The sequence below is a fragment of the Podarcis erhardii genome, assembly GCF_964252035.2.
Source record: "Podarcis erhardii genome assembly, chromosome: 9".
NCBI lineage: Eukaryota > Metazoa > Chordata > Lepidosauria > Squamata > Lacertidae > Podarcis > Podarcis erhardii.
In genome coordinates this window covers 35,590,701-35,608,461 of record NC_138512.1, presented here as the reverse complement: position 1 = coordinate 35,608,461, position 17,761 = coordinate 35,590,701, and the positions used below count along the sequence as shown (strand labels likewise).

Below are 17,761 nucleotides of genomic sequence, written 5' to 3'. Positions count from 1 at the left end.
TTCTAGCAAAAACAACTAAATAGGTTTGCTTAGAAAGATAACAAAGTTGACTTGATAAGGTATAGACACGTCAAATTATTGAATGTCTTAAGCATATAAATTAATTTTAAACAACCACACTTGAAGAGGCTGGGTGTGCTACACAGGAATATGCTGAAAAAATCATCAGCACTTTTAACAATTACACAGAAATATTTTGATCTACCATCACGACTACTAAAATGAACTGTATCTTTAGAAATTCTTCATTTTAGAGATAGCTCAGTTGGTTAAAGTGTGGTGCTGACAACGCCATGGTTGCAGGTTCGATCTCCATAAGGGACAGCTGCATATTCATGCATTCTAGAGGGTTGGACTAGATGATCCCCAGGTACCCTTCCAACTAGGATTCTATGAGATCTATGAGATATCCATATCAGATCATAAAGAATGTGTTTCCCTTGGGAAACATAGGAAACTGCCTTATACTAACTCAGACCTTTGATCCATCTAATTCAATATTATATACACTGAATAGCAGCAGCTTTCCAGAGTTTCACTCAACTTTCCCCATCCTACCTAGGCATAGTGGGGAATGAATCTGGAAACTCTGGTATGCAAAACATGAGCTCTACCGCTGAGCGATGCTCATTTCACTCTAGAAACATACATCTTAATCATCAAACACAAGTGTACTTTTAGCACAACGTATGTTAATTTTATTATATATAATAAGAACACAAAATTAAATAGGTACAAACAGAATACTGAACTTAATGTGTATGCAACCTTTAATGCAAACCTGTAGGCACTGGAATTATATCATAAGTGAACTGATAAAAGCAGGAATAGCTCACGAAAGCATAACGTACAAGAGACTGAAATTGCCTCATTCCTATTTTTGGTTGAATGCCTAGATAACAGTATATATACTGTAAAAGCCAAGTGCTATGGATTAGAGTGGCCGATGAAAAGTATTATAAATGGTATCTACTAACGCAACAATACCTGCAGGGTACTCATCCTCCATGGAAATGTCATTTCATATCTTATCTGTTACATGAAAAGAGTTCACTGATCCTCTGGGGTATTTCTATTGAGCAAAGGAAAGGAGAGTCTATACCTCAGAAATTACTTCAGTGACTTTGTATTGTAATTTTATTCACTATAGCACTCCCGCTAAGCTCTGAAAGCATCTACCTTCTAAGAGTAAACCGGGGTAATATATTTTGCACATATGGTCACATGAACAAGAAAAATTGATCTAAATATGTTTCACCCATCTATGACTATATATTGAAAAATAGTGCATAACCAACAATGCCTTCCAGCTCACAAACATCACTCGGATAAAACTGGTTAGCAAACAAACCCCACTGCCTAAACGAATGCTATACTTTTTTGTTACGGTGCAGAATTAGGAAAATAGTAGCCATACAGAATGTGAAATAACTTTTATTCTAATGCACAGGTGGTTAAATATTAATATAAACCTCTACATAAAGAAGAAGAATTCACACCATTCATTGGCTTTTGCCTTTTTACCCATCTAACAGTCTGAATTTAGACTGCCTTTGCCACTTATTGCATTAGCTTTATATAGGCAGTAACAAAAAAAATCTAAATGTATGGAGGTGGAAAGATGCCCAGAATATTCCAGGTTTATGAATGGCTTCTTCAAGTTAATTTCATAAGAAATGTGCATGTCACAGCTGATGGTGGGCTTCTTATCTCAACAAATAAAAGCGACCTTTTTGCAATTTCATGTGGGTGGACTAGCAGGTACTGATGCACAAGTTCTCTAACAAATGCCGGTTTCAGTTTTCAATAGTTTTGAATTGCTGCAAAGCTTTGATCAGCCCCCATTCATACATGCATGTCAAGAATTTGCCAAGCATTTCCTTAAGCAGAAATTACAGTCCCATTATGGTTCCTGTGATGAAGTTCTGGTTGATAGATAGGGCCTTCCAGCATTGCCGAAATGTCACCTGGACCAAATGCCTGGCTATATGGCAACTGCATGCAGCACAGAGATCAGAAACGTCTCACAAAAAATGTTGCTGTCAAACATGCAGACAAAAGCAGAGTTAACAGTATACTGGGCACACAACATCACTGACAAGTTTGACAAACGATGACTTTTGGTTGGAACACAGTGAACAGCAGTGGCAGCTACTCATTGTCAACTGATCCACCAAGAGAGAACACAAGAAGCAGCTGATAGCAAAAGCTGATGCTAAAAATGATGGTTCGTGCAATTGATGCAACTTTACAAGGTGCTTCCTTAGTCAACATTCACTTTCCTGAATCAGATGTTTTGGTACTATTACTTCAATGAGACCCATACTATGACCACCAACATCCTGCATTGGTGGCACCAGTGAGAGGAGAAGGCAAGGTCCTCTTCATCCTATTTATGATGAGTAAAGAGTTACATACAGGGTACACACACAACCTGGTTTTCATATCTTTTGCCAGCTGTGATACCCCTGGCTATTTTGCTGATAAACATAAGCTATCTTGTTGGAAGGTTTTCCAGAAAGTCTGTTTAAGGCTTTTGTTGACTTTGGACTTGATGCAACATCCATCAGATGCCATTTACATGATGTTACGAGTGGAAATAATATTTTTTATATATATATATATATATATATATATATATATATATATATAAAAAGAGAGGTGTTTCAATAATCTTCTTCAGCTACTCTGTCCACACTACCATTCTGAGAATGGAAACCAAACGAACATCTGGATCCCATGTGAAAAGTAAATAAAATGATATTTCTATTAACACATTGTGTAAAATCTAATTTTGTTCAACTGGTTCATAAGTACCAAGAACGGTCTGGTGAAGAGCTCCTGGGTTCAATTATTTTCATCTTCAGTCTTCAAGGAATTTTAAAAAAAAAAAAAAGTTCCACCACTATCTAAATTCAATAAATATATGTTACTAACTTTTTCATGACATGTGGGGTCAAGCACTGAAATATACATCTATGTATCTATCCCTTTTATGCCGGTCTTCCACAACTCTACATTCCAGGTAGTCCTCAAACACGTGTTGTGAATTGTCAAATGGTGTTTGGTGGGTGCCTTGTAATTTAGCGGTGTGTTTACTTATACAGCTTTTCCAATCAATTCTACCCCATTGGAAAGACTAGGTGGCTAGGGTTAAACTGCTTCCCCCGCCCAGAAAAAAGTTTACATTGTTAGTTAGTTACTAACGTCTGTAGATGCTTAGCCCAGAACTTATTCTGCAAATTTCATGTGGAAAGGACTTATATGACAAAAAATACATGCTGATTTTCAAGATAGACACAATATACTTTTGGCTTCAGTGTTGATTATCAGCTTCAACACAGTGCAGCAGTGCAAGAGACAAGCTTCCCTGTGTGCACAGCCTATGGAATGAGTATACCAACACTCTCAAACAATTTCCTGCACCGTGAGACTGCTACAATCAGAGGTGGGTTTAGGGCAGCGTGACTTGTTCCCCTGCACAGGGTGCTGAGCTAAGAACATGTCTGTCTGCCTCCTTCCCAAAGTCTAGTCAGTACTTGCCTGGCTTTGGAAAGGAGATGAGAAGGGCTCTAGGACTCTGCCAGAGCCCTTGCACTTCCTTCCCAAAGCCCTGCACCTAGCTTACCCAGCGCCTTGAGAAAGCAGGGCGAGGGTTGGAAGGGGGCAACACATTTTTAGTATAAAAGAAATATAGGTGGCCATCTAAAACGTTCTCAAAGAATCATCATAGTTAAAACAAGACGCAATACAAAGTTCACCTGCAGTGGTGGTGGGGAGAATAGCTCCATCCATCACTTGAACTTTTTTTTTTTTCATTATTATGTTAAATAAGACAACATGAAATGGTTTATTTTGTTAGATTGTTGTTATTATTATTATTATTATTATTATTATTATTATTATTATTAACTATGGACAAACACAGTGATTAGGAGAGTTGGAAAAATTTGTTGAATGACTGTTAGGGGAGGACCTATGTCCCCCTTAAATTGTCAGTTGAATGGCATTTGGCAGCAGCAAGCCCCCCCAAAAAATTGCAAATATGGCATTTTAAATATTTTAAATATTTATCATCTTCTGTACATCTACAGAATCTCCCAAATGATCTGCCAAGAAACTACTAGCTCAAGAAACAGAATTCCAGCTTCCTCATCTCACCCTAAACCATCATGGCAGTACAGATGAACACCATGTGGTATTAAAAATGGAAACTCAGTCTGACACTGCAGCTGAGAAATAAATGCATTCAATCGAATGCAAAATTTGAAAAAAATATTACTTGCTACAAGCATGTTAGCAAGCAAACAAGAACCACCCTTAAGACCATAATATATTCCTCTAGCACATACAATCTTGAACAATTACCCAACCAAAATCTCTCAGCAGCTATTCAAGATTCAAATATATAGTCGCCCATTCAAGCTTGACTATACCAATCATATTTTGCCCCTCATCACCAAGATCATAGATCATACATTTTTAACACCTGGAAACCCAAAAAAATGCAATCTTATTTAGAAAAATGGGAGTGGAGTCCATACATGTGAAGTTTCTTTACAGAACTTTTCTACGATTGCCATCATTTATGAAAACAGAGAACTGCTAGTCTTAATAAACTTGGGATTATTAAACCACAAAGGGAAGTCACAAAGCCGTTTAAGGGCTTTATAAAGAAACTTTAACCGACTTAACTTCTCTTTTACATCATCCCACACCATTATACTGGAAGGAAAGTTTAAGCAAATATGAGAAGAGCTTTATTACAGCAACAACATACAACAGGTTACATAATGTTACCAGCCCTCCCATGCACATTTCTATGTAGCAGCATCTGAAATGTGCCAACTGTGGGGATGGCCATGATTGTATGGACCAGTCTTCCCCAATGTAGTGCCCTCTAGATTTCTGAACTACAATTCTCCAGTGTATTCCATAGACAGGGACGGTGTGAGTGGTCATTCAAATCATCCAGAATACACCAGATTATGTGCAAATATATTGTTTTATTGAAACCAGTAACCCCTGCTAACTGGCCATACCCAACTGTTACTGTTGAAAGTTATAATCCAAAAATACAAAGGACACCAGGCAGGTAAGAGTTGCTATAGACTAAGGTCTGTCCTCTGTGGCCTCCTGTAGTCAAAAGTTAAAAGTAACCCCAAGAGGAGCTGCTAGGAAGCCGCTCTGATAAAGCCTCAACTAAACATGAAAATGATTGTGACTTGGAGAAGAAGGTGGCATAGCCCCAATTCAAAATCTTTTTTCACCTACCTAAAGTCCCTTCATTCTTTCTTTTCCCATGCCTTAAATGTTGCAAATCTTTTGACCCGTATTAAATACATTCCAGTTTGGTAAGCTTGCCCTGTCCATTTCACCCATGTTTTCCTTATAAGGGATGAAGTAAAAATTCTTGGTAGATCATAAAGTTGGCAGAAAGTCTCAGTTTGCATGTATGTGGTAAAACAGATTCATATGTGGTCCTTATATGTAACCATGTACCTTGAGCTTTTCTACAATACCTGGGTTGGAAAAATATTGTGTATGAAGCAGACTTCAGTGACTATTCCTTAGATACCCTAAGTAGAGTATTCTAAAGAAATGAAGTTATGAGCTCAGGCTAGTTTTTAACCCTAACTGTGACGTCACCTGGCAGTTATATTTTTTATAAATTGATTTTAATTACTTTTCAAAGGGGAGAGGGAATAATTGGCACATACCCCAAAGAGAATTTTTTTTTAAAAAAAAAAAACATTATTTACTTACACACACACACACTTTACATAGTATTAATCCCTTTTATTGATATAAGGATTATTTCTTACCTTGATCAAAAGGTCTGGCTGGACTCCATGTGCGAAAATAATCATCCTGCAGCAGAAAAAAAGAAAGTGTATGTTTATTATGCAGAAAGAAGTATAAATACATGCAGAAAGAAAAAAAACAGAAATACAGAAGGAATATACAAACCTCGACTTCCTGCAAAGGGCACGCAGCAAAAAGGAACACAAACAAGAAAAGATATAATTATCATACTGGCAAACCAATTGCAGGGAATAGAAAGAACTTTGCTAATGAAGAACTAAAAGTAACTAACAGCCAATCCACAAATCTGATGAAAAACTGCTTGGGTTGACAGACCTCCACCTCCATTCAGCCATAATGCTTAGCAGGGGTCAGCAAACTTTTCCAGCAGGGGGCCGGTCCACTGTCCCTCAGACCTTGTACGGGGGTGGACTATATTTTGAAGGGGAAATGAACCTTGCGGACCTTGCTGCCCGCTCAGTCAGTCCTGGTGCTGCCCAGGCCAGCAGCATGGGCTCTGCACCCCGAGACAGAGGACGTTGCCGACGCTGCCAAAGACACGGAGGTGGTGGTGTGAGTGGCGGTGGGGTGCTTTTGGGAGGGGGGTGCTTTTGAGAGAGGGTGGGTCCGGACCCTCACAAGGTCTGAGGGACAGTGAACCGGCCCCCTCCTGAAAATTTTTGCTGACCTCTGCCTTAGATGATCAGTCTAAAACACCACTCTATCTAGCTGACCTAAAGAGTTAATCAAATCCTGGTTCAATCTAGAAACAAAGCAACTTGTTTGGGACATCAGCAGGCACTCCCAGGACTGCCACTGCAGAGACCAAGGAAAGGCAAATGTGTCATCTCTGCAATGAATGTAATTACAAAAAATCTTGCTCATGCAGCAGTGAACCGTGATTTTTTAAAAAATTTAAAAATGATACAGTCAGTTACAGCATACTTTTTTATTTTATCAACCCTGATTAGACTCTATTGTTTTACTAAAAAAGGAAGTATCTCAATAAAGGCATGATTTTTATACTTGCAAGAAGTGCCAAAGTGTCTCATGTTACACACAAGGAAGGCTACCAGTTTAGAGAGGGGTGCTTTGTACCTCACGTATAAGCTCCACTGAAAAATATGTCCACAGATGTTTGATATTTTGAGTTGTTTTAGCAGTGATTATGGATTTACACTTTTCTTGTTGTGACAAAACATGTCTGAAGCCAAAGCTACGTTGTGCCAACTTTAATTTTTATAAGCATGTGTGCTGACTGTTTAGAATTAACAGCTATAATTTGTGTGACGTGACAGTTGATAACATAGAATATGAAATAGATGGAAGTGATGCTGACATTTTTCTTCCTGTTTTCAATGATTTACTCCAAAAAGCTATTAATAAATAAACATAGAATTATGCAATATGCAAGCAGCTGGCTATGAAGAAAGGTTTGCAGTAGTGTGTTCCCACCCCCCAACAATTTTATCTAAGAAAAGCTCTGCTTGGAAGCCTAATGTCAATATTGGCCTGATCTGCTTATTTCCAATATGTTCAAATACATGTTTTCCTTTGAGTAAGAAATATGCCGTATATCCTGTTCCATCAAGAAACTACTCACAGGCTGTCAAAAACTTGGGGGCAGCGGCTTTTTAAGTCATTATCGGCTAAAATGAGGCAAAAATAGTTTTAATACAATTCACAGATGGCACCAGATACCTGTGAAATGCCACAGAATAAGCTCTCATTCAAGTCCTTTACGTAGTAGAAGTCAAGTCATATTTCCATATATGGTGAGAATGCAAACCTGCACAATTATTTAAATCTGTTTTTAGGTAAACAGTAAGAATTTACTGTTTAAGCAGCTACTAATCTTTTCCATGTCTGCAACTAGAAATTTATCAACAGAATATTGGAAAACAGCCAAAAACTTAACTCTAAAGGCATGACGAAATAGACTATGGATGCTAGGTCTTACAGGGAAACTAACAGAGCATCTTAGAGCATTAAAGAACACAAAGACCAAAGATGATTTTGAAACTATCTGATACATGTTTATTTAATAAACTCTACATTATTGTATGAACCTGCTTAATGTTTGACTGTATCATTTACATTGTATATGCATAGATTGTTTCTTGAGGAGTGGGGTTATATGGCAACTATTTGTTATATAAGTATTTTCAAAACTGTAAAACAAAAGTTTTGGGTTTAAAATAAATAAACTATTTGTAAAGTAACCTCTATACTGAATTCTATACTTGGGGGACTGTGCCCATCAGACTGTGGCTGACAGGAGTCAGTCAACTGGACTTTCTCATATGTCACACGGATAACTGTTTCTTGCAGGTGAATTCTAAGTCAGTTGACTATTCATTTTAAATCCTACTTTCATAATATAATGGTCATTTACTAGAGTATTGATCTGGGTTGCCGTTCTATTATGACAATGTGAAACAGCCACTATGTGGCTCTTTACATGAATTACAACATAAAATACCTAGATCAGAACTTCTTAACTAAAGCTATCAGTTTTAAGCAATACAGGGCTCATTGTCTAAGGCAACATCAGAAAATGAAGGCTTTGTTCTGTGGATTCAAAGCACCACATATTAAAGAAGACTTTCCAGAATCACCTTCCAGTAGCAGCCCTTGAAGACTTCCCATGCAAGTAAGGGGACCATTGACCAGCATCCCATGAAATATGAAGTGGCAGCTGCCAGAAGAAGAAGAAAATCTCTTATGTGTATGTAAAAATATTTACATAAACACATTGACTTTTCTGGATCTCAACCTATACATTTAATAGAAGAGAAAATTTAGCATGCATTTCCCTGTGCTGACAGTATCTAGATACAAACATTGGATAGAAAGATTTGTTAAGTTTTTTAACCTCACCTAGTCTCCATGTTTCACATTAAAATAAAATGAGTGGAACATATTTTATATATATATATATAAAAGTTAGAGCAGATCTATTGAAGAAGAGGAAGTTTGTGTTTCATTGATGCTTTCTTACTTGATGAAATAAGTAGAAAAAATTATCCATGTGCTTTGGTATAAAGTCTGGGACCATCTGATGTATTAATTATGAATCACAGCTATGTCTAAATTAAGAAATATGCAATTGTCATTTCTCTAATATCAGCATTTCTTTTGGTTTCTGTAGCATTTTTTTTTACTTTTAGCCTACAGTGTTTATGCATTTCAGAAGTCTTGATTATTTCTTTGAAGGCTGATATACGCATGCAATATAGATAGGTCACAAGCTAAAGAAAATTATCAGAATGAGCAGTGCAATCCTAAGAGGAAGAAAGGGAGGAATGACATGATATGAGACTGTATCCCAAGCCCTGCCAGATCATGCCATCCAGGGAGGATGCTTTCTTGTTTTGTTTTGTTTTGTTTTGTTTTGTTTTGTTTTGTTTTGTTTTGTTTTGTTTTGTTTTGTTTTGTTTTGTTTTGTTTGTTATGCCACCTCCAGGCTGGCACAGTTGATGGGCCAAAGGATCCACAAAGACACCACTGCCCCATCCAAAATGCTCTATTTTGGGTCTTGCCACACATGAGAAAATGGTTAGTAGCTTTCCACCTCTTAGGAAAAGAAACCCACCTCTCTACCAGTGAAGGCCAGAAAGAAAGAAATTTTCCACAGGGAAAAATAGGGTTCAGGCAGAGTGACAAGATCCACCAATCCTGCAAAAAGCCTTATTTCCTAGAAACAGGAAACACCTAGCTAATCGGAACACAGTGATTGGCTAAAATTTACAAAACTGAAGCCCACAACCAATCCATTGCAAACACTTCCAAAATAGTTCCAATAGAATGCTGATGCTCACAACCAATCAGTTTGATGCTGGTTCAGTTTCATTCTGAATCAATTTTAGCCAACACACATTTGAGCAGGGTCTAGCTGAAGGATTAACTGGATTGTGATCCATTAGTTTAAAGTAGGTGACCATGACAAGTTTGCTTTGGTTTAGTGCTATACTAGGGCAGGGTAGAGGTGGGATTTCATTTGTTGCAACACAGAATAACTCTTTCCTACACTTTAGGCTTCTTTTGACTTCACCTTTGTTCTCTTGATTTTTGCCCCCTTCCAGCCCCTAGTCTTGCTTTCTCCCATGGACCCCCACTCCAACCTCAGCATTGCTCCCCGTACCAGTCCCTGGCTTTGCTCTTTCCTTCCACCACCATACATTTGACTTGCTAAAATGCAATAGCAAATTGGACAGTGCTGCCTCAGTGGTTCCGCATCTCTACAAGAAGATCACAAGAAAAATCATTTTAACACGCTTCACTTTATTTCTTATGCATTGTTGCAAATATTAATGCATTGCAAAATGTTTCATGGGGATTAACTCTGCTGTTATGAAATGTAAAATGCCATATGCTTCCACTGCACACCAACGGCACATACTTAAGTTGACTGGGCAAAGGTCACATTCTTACTTGGCACATGCCAAAATCAGTAAATTCCATTTCACTTCCCAAAAAGTTGAATTACTGGTGCTAAAGGTCACTAAGCAGTGTGACTGCTTCAAAGTTCAGAATAGTAAATTATGTGGTAGGGGGAAGGTGGTCTCCCCCCCCCCAAAAAAATTGGGAAATTACCAGTGATTTCAAAACATTCCACTATGTGGAAATCTTTTTTATTCATTAAATGATTGTGATTTTTCTTATCTCATGACTATGCTCTTCATATTCATATTGTAAATATGCTTATTGCTTTTTAAGAGTACATTTATTTGTTTACAAAACCTTTAGGCCACTCTTCATTACAATGATCAGAGGATTGTTTCCAACATGATCTATAAAAACAGAAATCATACACAATCTTATTTCCATAATTATTTTTTTCTAAATGACAATCTAAATGTAAATTTTAAAGTAAGCACACACTATAAAAAGTGTATGGATAACCACAACAATTTGCACATTGGATTAACAAAAAATGAGAGAATGCTGTATTAGTTCAGTTGAATTTTAACCATCATTGATCAGAAATAACATCTCTAGAGTCTCTATGGAAAAAAGAAATGACACAACTGAAAGCAGAGCTTAGGTGAACTAAAATTATATATGAAAGAATATATTTGTGTGGCATGTCATAAAACTTCTTCCTATGTCCCATCTGACATTCTTTCTTTCCTAGTACTGAAAGCCAAGCAGCATATCTACAAATTCCATAAGACCTACTATTAGGGACTTGATGCACTAGATTGCTAGCCTTTTGATTTGCCACCAGGAGTATTTGAAATCTATTGCCAACACAACACACAGGAACTGAGCACTTGGGATCTTTTTAACAATGCATTCATATATAAAGAGCACACTGCATCCAGACAACCATCCCATCAATGATTAATAGACAATTAAAATATTTTAAATATAAAACTGTCATAATTTTGACCCATATTCCTTTCCAAAGAGGACTTGTTAAGCTGCAACTGTAGAACAAACACTTGAGCTACATTTTCAGACTCCTTTTAAAAATGCATATGCTCCATTTCTGAGAAAATAAATATTTCATATCCACTGCTTCAAGGTCAGCCCATTAGTAAAGAATGTTATGTTTCATGAAGCAGGTCACTAGGGGATGAGTAATCACCTAGATAATAAACTATGTAAGACACAACTACACTGTGTCATTCTACTTTTTGCCTGGCAGCTACAATAAACTCATCATCATAATTTGTTGATAGTATCCATCCCCTAGGAACACTAACCAACCATCAATACAGGACACAAACACACAAAGAGAGATGGGAGGCGGTGGCGGGAAGAGAAATAAGGAATACCCTGAGTGGGATATGAAGTCTGGTAAATTTTGGGTAGGAATAAAATTACATGGAAGCAAACAGTTGAGAATTTCATTCCTCAGATGTCATTTGTTTCCTTTCCTGGCATATTGGTAACAACATTTTGCTACGTTCCCCCAGGGAATACTTCAGTTTCCCCGGGCCCCACCTGAAACATGTTTGCTCAGTTAAATCAGCCTTACAACTCAGCCCACAAAAGTTACTAGCCCACGGTTCGCTCATCTGCTTTTTACCCATCAGAGGGGCTGGTTGGGAACATACAAAATAAAATGCAGTCTTGTAAGACATTTTTCAGGGACGTGGGTGGCACTGTGGGTAAAACCTCAGTGCCTAGGACTTGCCGATCGCATGGTTGGCGGTTCGAATCCCCGCGGCAGGGTGAGCTCCCGTCTTTCGGTCCCAGCTCCTGCCCACCAGCAGTTCGAAAGCACGCATAAGTGCAAGTAGATAAATAGGTACCGCTTTATAGTGGGAAGGTAAACGGCGTTTCTGTGTGCTGCGCTGGTGCTGGCTCGCCAGAGTAGCTTTGTCATGCTAGCCACGTGACTCGGAAGTGTCTCCGGACAGCGCTGGCCCCCAGCCTCTTAAGTGAGATGGGCGCACAACCCTAGAGTCGGACACGACTGGCTCGTACGGGGAGGGGTACCTTTACCTTTAAGACATGTTGCATGCCAGCAACATGGCAGGCTCGTAGAGGAAGCCTCTTTCACCATCCCATTGGGTTTCTAGTACAATGGTACCTCGGGTTACAGACGCTTCAGGTTATAGACTCTGCTAACCCAGAAATAGTACCTCAGGTCAAGAACTTTACTTCAGGATGGGAACAGAAATCATGCAGCGGGAGGCCCCATTAGCTAAAGTGGTACCTCAGGTTAAGAACAGTTTCAGGTTAAGAACGGACCTCCGGAAGGAATTAAGTTCTTAACTAGAGGTACCACTGTATAGTTTTAATTGCCTTTCTGAATGATTACAATAAGAGTACCCAGCAGACTTTAGAGATGGAGACCCACAAGAACAGGTTTGCACCTTAACAGTCAGGCATGTCTTAAACAGGTCTATAAGAGGAAAGTATTTAGCTTCTTGGCTTCCAGTTGCACCAACTTTAAACTTTGGAGTGTGTGTGCATGCACATGCATTTTAAAACCAGGCCTAATTAGAAACTCCCACTCCTCATGAAAAATGGAAACTATTACATTCATCTCTGTAATTCCACAGCAATCATTTGAGCAGCCTCAAATTCATTATAATGCATTAAGTGAGGAACAATCAGTCCTAATTATTAGAGAGCAAAAAAAAAAAAACCCTTTCTTGATAGATTCCTTTTTTTCCTCTCCTTTGCATTGCATTAAGAGCAGAGTGTCATTCATATGTGATTGATAGGAGGAACACCAACGGCATAGGCAGAAAACGCCAAGAAACAAAAACATCCCTGTGTACTTTGAAAATGTAAATCTTGTAATCACTACAATAAGAGATCATGCACCAAATTACATTTGTTAAAGAAAAACAAATACCATAGCAACACATTGGAACCGGCTGGGGGGCGGGGAGAGAGATTACATAAGTGCAATTAATAGTCTACTATTTTAAGAGTAAAAGAAGCAAAGAAGAAGAAGCAGGCAGGTCTGAGAAATCTGACATGAACAGTAGTGGGAGTTATATTTAATTCTGGGGGGGGGAGGTATTATAGAAATTTGGAGAAGTATTGGAGTATTTGGTAGACCTAGAAAGTAGTAGAGAGGGCAGCAAGCACTTGTTCTATGATTTATTACTGTAGATCATGGTTGGCACAAATGAATGTGACATGAGGCACTCCAACTTTTGTGACCCAGGTATCAGTCTGGTCTCAGAACCTGTACTGGAAGGAACAGGAGACTTCCTGAGCTTCTCGCTGCTTGTATAAAGGTGAGCATATGTAAATCTAGCTGCCATTAAAATCTACTTAACACCTGAATGGATGCCATGGAGATAATGGGTGGGATAATTTTTGACAGGATTCAGGTAGCTAGCCACAGTCAAAATAAATAAAAAATTGTCCAGTAGCACCTTAGATACCAACTTTCTTCTGGGTGTAAGCTTCCGTGTGCATGCATACTTCTTCAGATATAGACAGGAGGCAGACAAGAATAGCCAGTTCACTAGGACGTTCTTCCAGCTGTTTATGGAGCAAGATGGGCAAAGTGGGAAATAGGCAGGAAACTCTGGGATAAATTCAATAGAATTACAGAACTATTGGAATTAGAATTATAGAAATTGCTCACCTCAAAGCCCTGCTCTCTTCTTCTTTTTAATGAATTGGCTAAAATGAGTACCAAAACTCTAGATTTCCAATGGTTAGTCAATTCTCCTTGGTCCAACAAGAAATTTAGTCAACACTCTCAAGGAACAAACACATGCTCCGCCATAAGGACAGATTGTCATGCTAACTTTCTGCAAGCTTTGGAGAGTATATTGGGGTTCTTTCACTCTTTAGATCAAGGGGTGTATGTATTGCAGGATTACTTACTCTGTCATGACTTTAATTTCCTTAAGAAGTTTTGCATTCATCCCCTGAGAAAATTGCTCCCTATTTAGGGAGTTTGCCTGCACCCTGTTTTATGAATACTGAAGCACAGAATCTAATTTAATTTTTTTTCCCCAGTGTCTTCCTTTCTAGTTAATAAATTACTCGTGTGTCATCTCATCAGTGATAAGTGAAAAAAAGAAACTAATGAGGCTACTTACCTTCATGAATATAATGAGATGCCGCAAGAAATGCTAGCCAGGCAACAGCTGCTTATCTCTTGCCAGTTTAAAAAGATACCTCACAGAAAACATCCTGACTGTGGCAAGTGATTTTACTGAACACACCAGCAGGCCATAGAAAAAACACTTCAGCCAGAAATGACTTATATTTTTCAATAAAATCCATATAGTTTAAATCAAAAGCAAGAGATTCCTGACACCGCTTGCAGAAACTAACTTCTCCCAGCTAATACACTTTTTCCTTCTAGCTAGGTAAATGAAGGGGAGGGAACAGCTGTAGTAGGCATGTGGTGAGTGGAATGTGTAGAGCAGGGGTAGTCAACCTTTTTATACCACCCACTAAAGCATCTTTCTTGGTGGTAAATTTTCCTTACTGGCCACCAGTGCTCAATGGAAGGAGGATTCAGTTTGTGCTATAGAACCCCCTGCCACCCACCTAGAATCTTGCAACGCCCACTAGTGGGTGGTAGGCACCAGCTTGACAACCCCTGGTGCAGAGGCTTGCCCTAAGTCTTTGTTGCCCTAACTCACTGCATAGAACTACTTCTCCCAAGGTTCTGTGCCCTGGCCCACTGCAACCCAACACATCAGGATATTGGAGGGGGTAGGAAAAAAAGAGCAATCCTCCTCTCCTTTCCTCACATGCCTGCCCCTTGCTGGTCCCATCACATCTGGCCACCTGTGAGGTAAATGGTAGGAGGGGAGGAGTATAGGGGGTGAAGGACTGGCTGTCAAGATTTGGGGGTGAACACTGGCAAAGACACTTTCTGAGCTCTCTGGCTCACCCAAGCTTTTCTGATATGATTTCTAAGTTCGTCCAAAGAGAGCTTCAAAAACCCACTCATATTTAACAAAAGCAGCTATGGATGTTACAGTTAAGTGGTTCATCATACAAGTTTATCACACCATTTGTTTAAGGGTAGCATAGAAATTCAATATAAAAACAAATAACTGCCATTGGCCAAGTATTAACAGTAGCAAAACCTTTCACAATTTTTCATTCTGTGAAACTTAAACCCAGCTTTAGCCTTCTTCTACTGTCTATTTTAAGCAATATTTTTAAAGGGACTACACAAAGCATATACATTATCTCAGTCAAATGCAGCCAGACATGAAATTATTACAGTATGAAGGAAAGGAATCTATCACAAGAAACAGCTTTATCATTTTTTTTCTCTTCCTCTATTTTTACTTCTTTTCTAATTTGTTTGTCTTTCTTGAAACAAAGATGCAATGCAGACTGTAGCTGACTAATTAAAAGTATTGTGGAAAACTATTTGTTTGATAATAATGAATAAACAAATAATTATTCGCATTGATTCAGAAATGCAGATTGCCACAACTTAACAATGTACAGTGTTACACTTAGCCCTATAAAGAAAAATACGGTCTGTAGTTATTATTGCAATACAGCTGTGAAAAAAGACTAAATATCTTAATAATGACTGGGTGCATTATAGATACATTAAAATTACTGAGCATGAAATCTGACTTTACAAAATGAATTCTTTAATAAGTATTCAGATTTTTGTCATTTCATTCAGCTCCGCAATCAGATTGAATTATTGGATTTCTTATTATATGGCTGCCTAAAATATTGACTTTCCAAGGATCTATATCCCTTGAGAAAACACTTAAAAGAGTTCAACGTATAAATACAGTTTTATGACACAGGTGCCAGTGAACTCCATTGTGTAAGAATATATTCATTTGCATGAGTAAGATACTTTCATGCTCCTAGAAATCTAGAAAGGAGCAGACTCCTCCACAAAATCACTGTGTGTGGTAACACCAGGCCCCAACTGTAATTTAGTACTGAAGTATGCTACCATCCTCCTTTTCAAACTGATCAAAGAAATCTTGAAAGGCATACTAAAACCAGGAAGAAATTGCTTAATAAAACCAACAATTTCAATTACCTTCACATAAACTAGATACAGGCATATTCTAGTCACAACAAAGAGGTAAAATTTCAAGATACCTAAATGACTGCCCTAGAACAGTTAGTGAAAAACTGTCCAGAGGGGCTGTGAAGCTGGACTTCACAGGACCTGTTGTGAGATGTAAATGTTGTTGAACTGATTGGGAACAGTGACCATGGTGCTTTCAAATTCAAATGGAGACTTGCCAACTGATGTCCAACACAGTCACATTTGACTTCAAAAGAGAAAAGTTCCCCCAAATGAGGAGACAGTTGAAAAAGAAAGGCAAAAGGATCAAATCTGTCAAGAATGCTGTGGGTTGGGGGCACAATAATAGAAGCTTAGTTAAAATATATAATGCAGCTCAGGGAAAAGAAAGTGCCACCAGAGCGTCAATACAGTTAACAAGAAGCCAAGGAAACTATTGTAGGCAAAAAGGCTTCCTTCAGAAAATATTAGTGCCGTCCAAATAAGTTTTCCAAAAAAAAAAAAAGGTTTAACAAATCTCAGATTAGCGATTTAAAAGGGGTGCTAAAAAGCATTTGAGGAGAATATTGCTAAAAATAGGAAGACCAGCAACATTTAAAAAAAATGCATTAGTAGCAGTTGACCGGTTAGGAAATACCTTTGGATATTAATGAACTCAAAGGTGTGCTACGGGAGCAGAACGAGGTTGCAGAAAAACTGAATGAATTATTAGCATCTGTTTTCACAGTGGAAGATGTAGGGCAGAACCTTGTGCCTGAGCTGCAAGAACAGACTAAGTTCTAGGCCAGGGGTAGGCAACCTAAGGCCCATGGGCTGGATGCAGCCCAATTGCCTTCTTAATCCGGCTCACAGACGGTCTGGGAATCAGCGTGTTTTTACATGAGTAGAATGTGTCCTTTTATTTAAAATGCATCTCTAGGTTATTTGCGGGGCATAGGAATTCATTCATCCCCCCCCCCCAAAAAAAAATATAGTCCGGCCCACCACATGGTCTGAGGGGCGGTGGACCGGCCCATGGCTGAAAAAGGTTGCTGACCCCTGTTCTAGGCCTTACTGATGAATTAAAAACTGGCAAATCACCAGGTCCAGATAGGAACTAATAATCACATGTATACTAATGTGTTCTAGTGGTAACCAACCAAGAATGAGATCCTGAAGTTGTATTGGATAGCTTGATGAGGATGTTGAGCCAGTGTGTGACAGCTGGGAGAAAAGGCCAATTCCGTGTTAGGGATTACTAGGAAAGGGACAGAAAGTAAAACTGCCCATGTCATAAAATCTACGGTGAGTCAGAACTTGGAATATTGTTTACCATTCCATCAGTCACCTCAGAAAAGATATTGGATAGCTTGGAATGTTAAGAGAAGGACAGCCAAAATGATTCCGTGGCTGGAGTAACTTCCCTATAAGGAAAGCTTGCAACATTTGAGGCCTTCTACTCTAGAAAAAGCGTGAATAGGGGGCAATGTAAAAGATATGTAAGTTCTGCGTAGTGTG

General features: G+C 38.6%; 1 protein-coding gene across 3 annotated transcripts in view; it reads right to left on the bottom strand.

The window, feature by feature from the left end:
- Positions 1-17,761, bottom strand: part of SPOCK3 (SPARC (osteonectin), cwcv and kazal like domains proteoglycan 3) — a 115,610-nt gene that overhangs the window by 71,606 nt on the left and 26,243 nt on the right. For 2 of the 3 annotated variants that reach the window (XM_081875402.1, XM_081875400.1), the window contains exon 3: positions 5,826-5,871. Coding sequence is in view for 1 of the 3 variants with exons in the window: in XM_081875400.1 (XP_081731526.1) it covers positions 5,826-5,871 (46 nt within the window). In the remaining 2 variants the exon portion in view is untranslated. Of the gene's footprint in view, positions 1-5,825; positions 5,872-17,761 lie in introns of those variants that run through there. The other variant, XM_081875401.1, reaches the window with a different exon arrangement.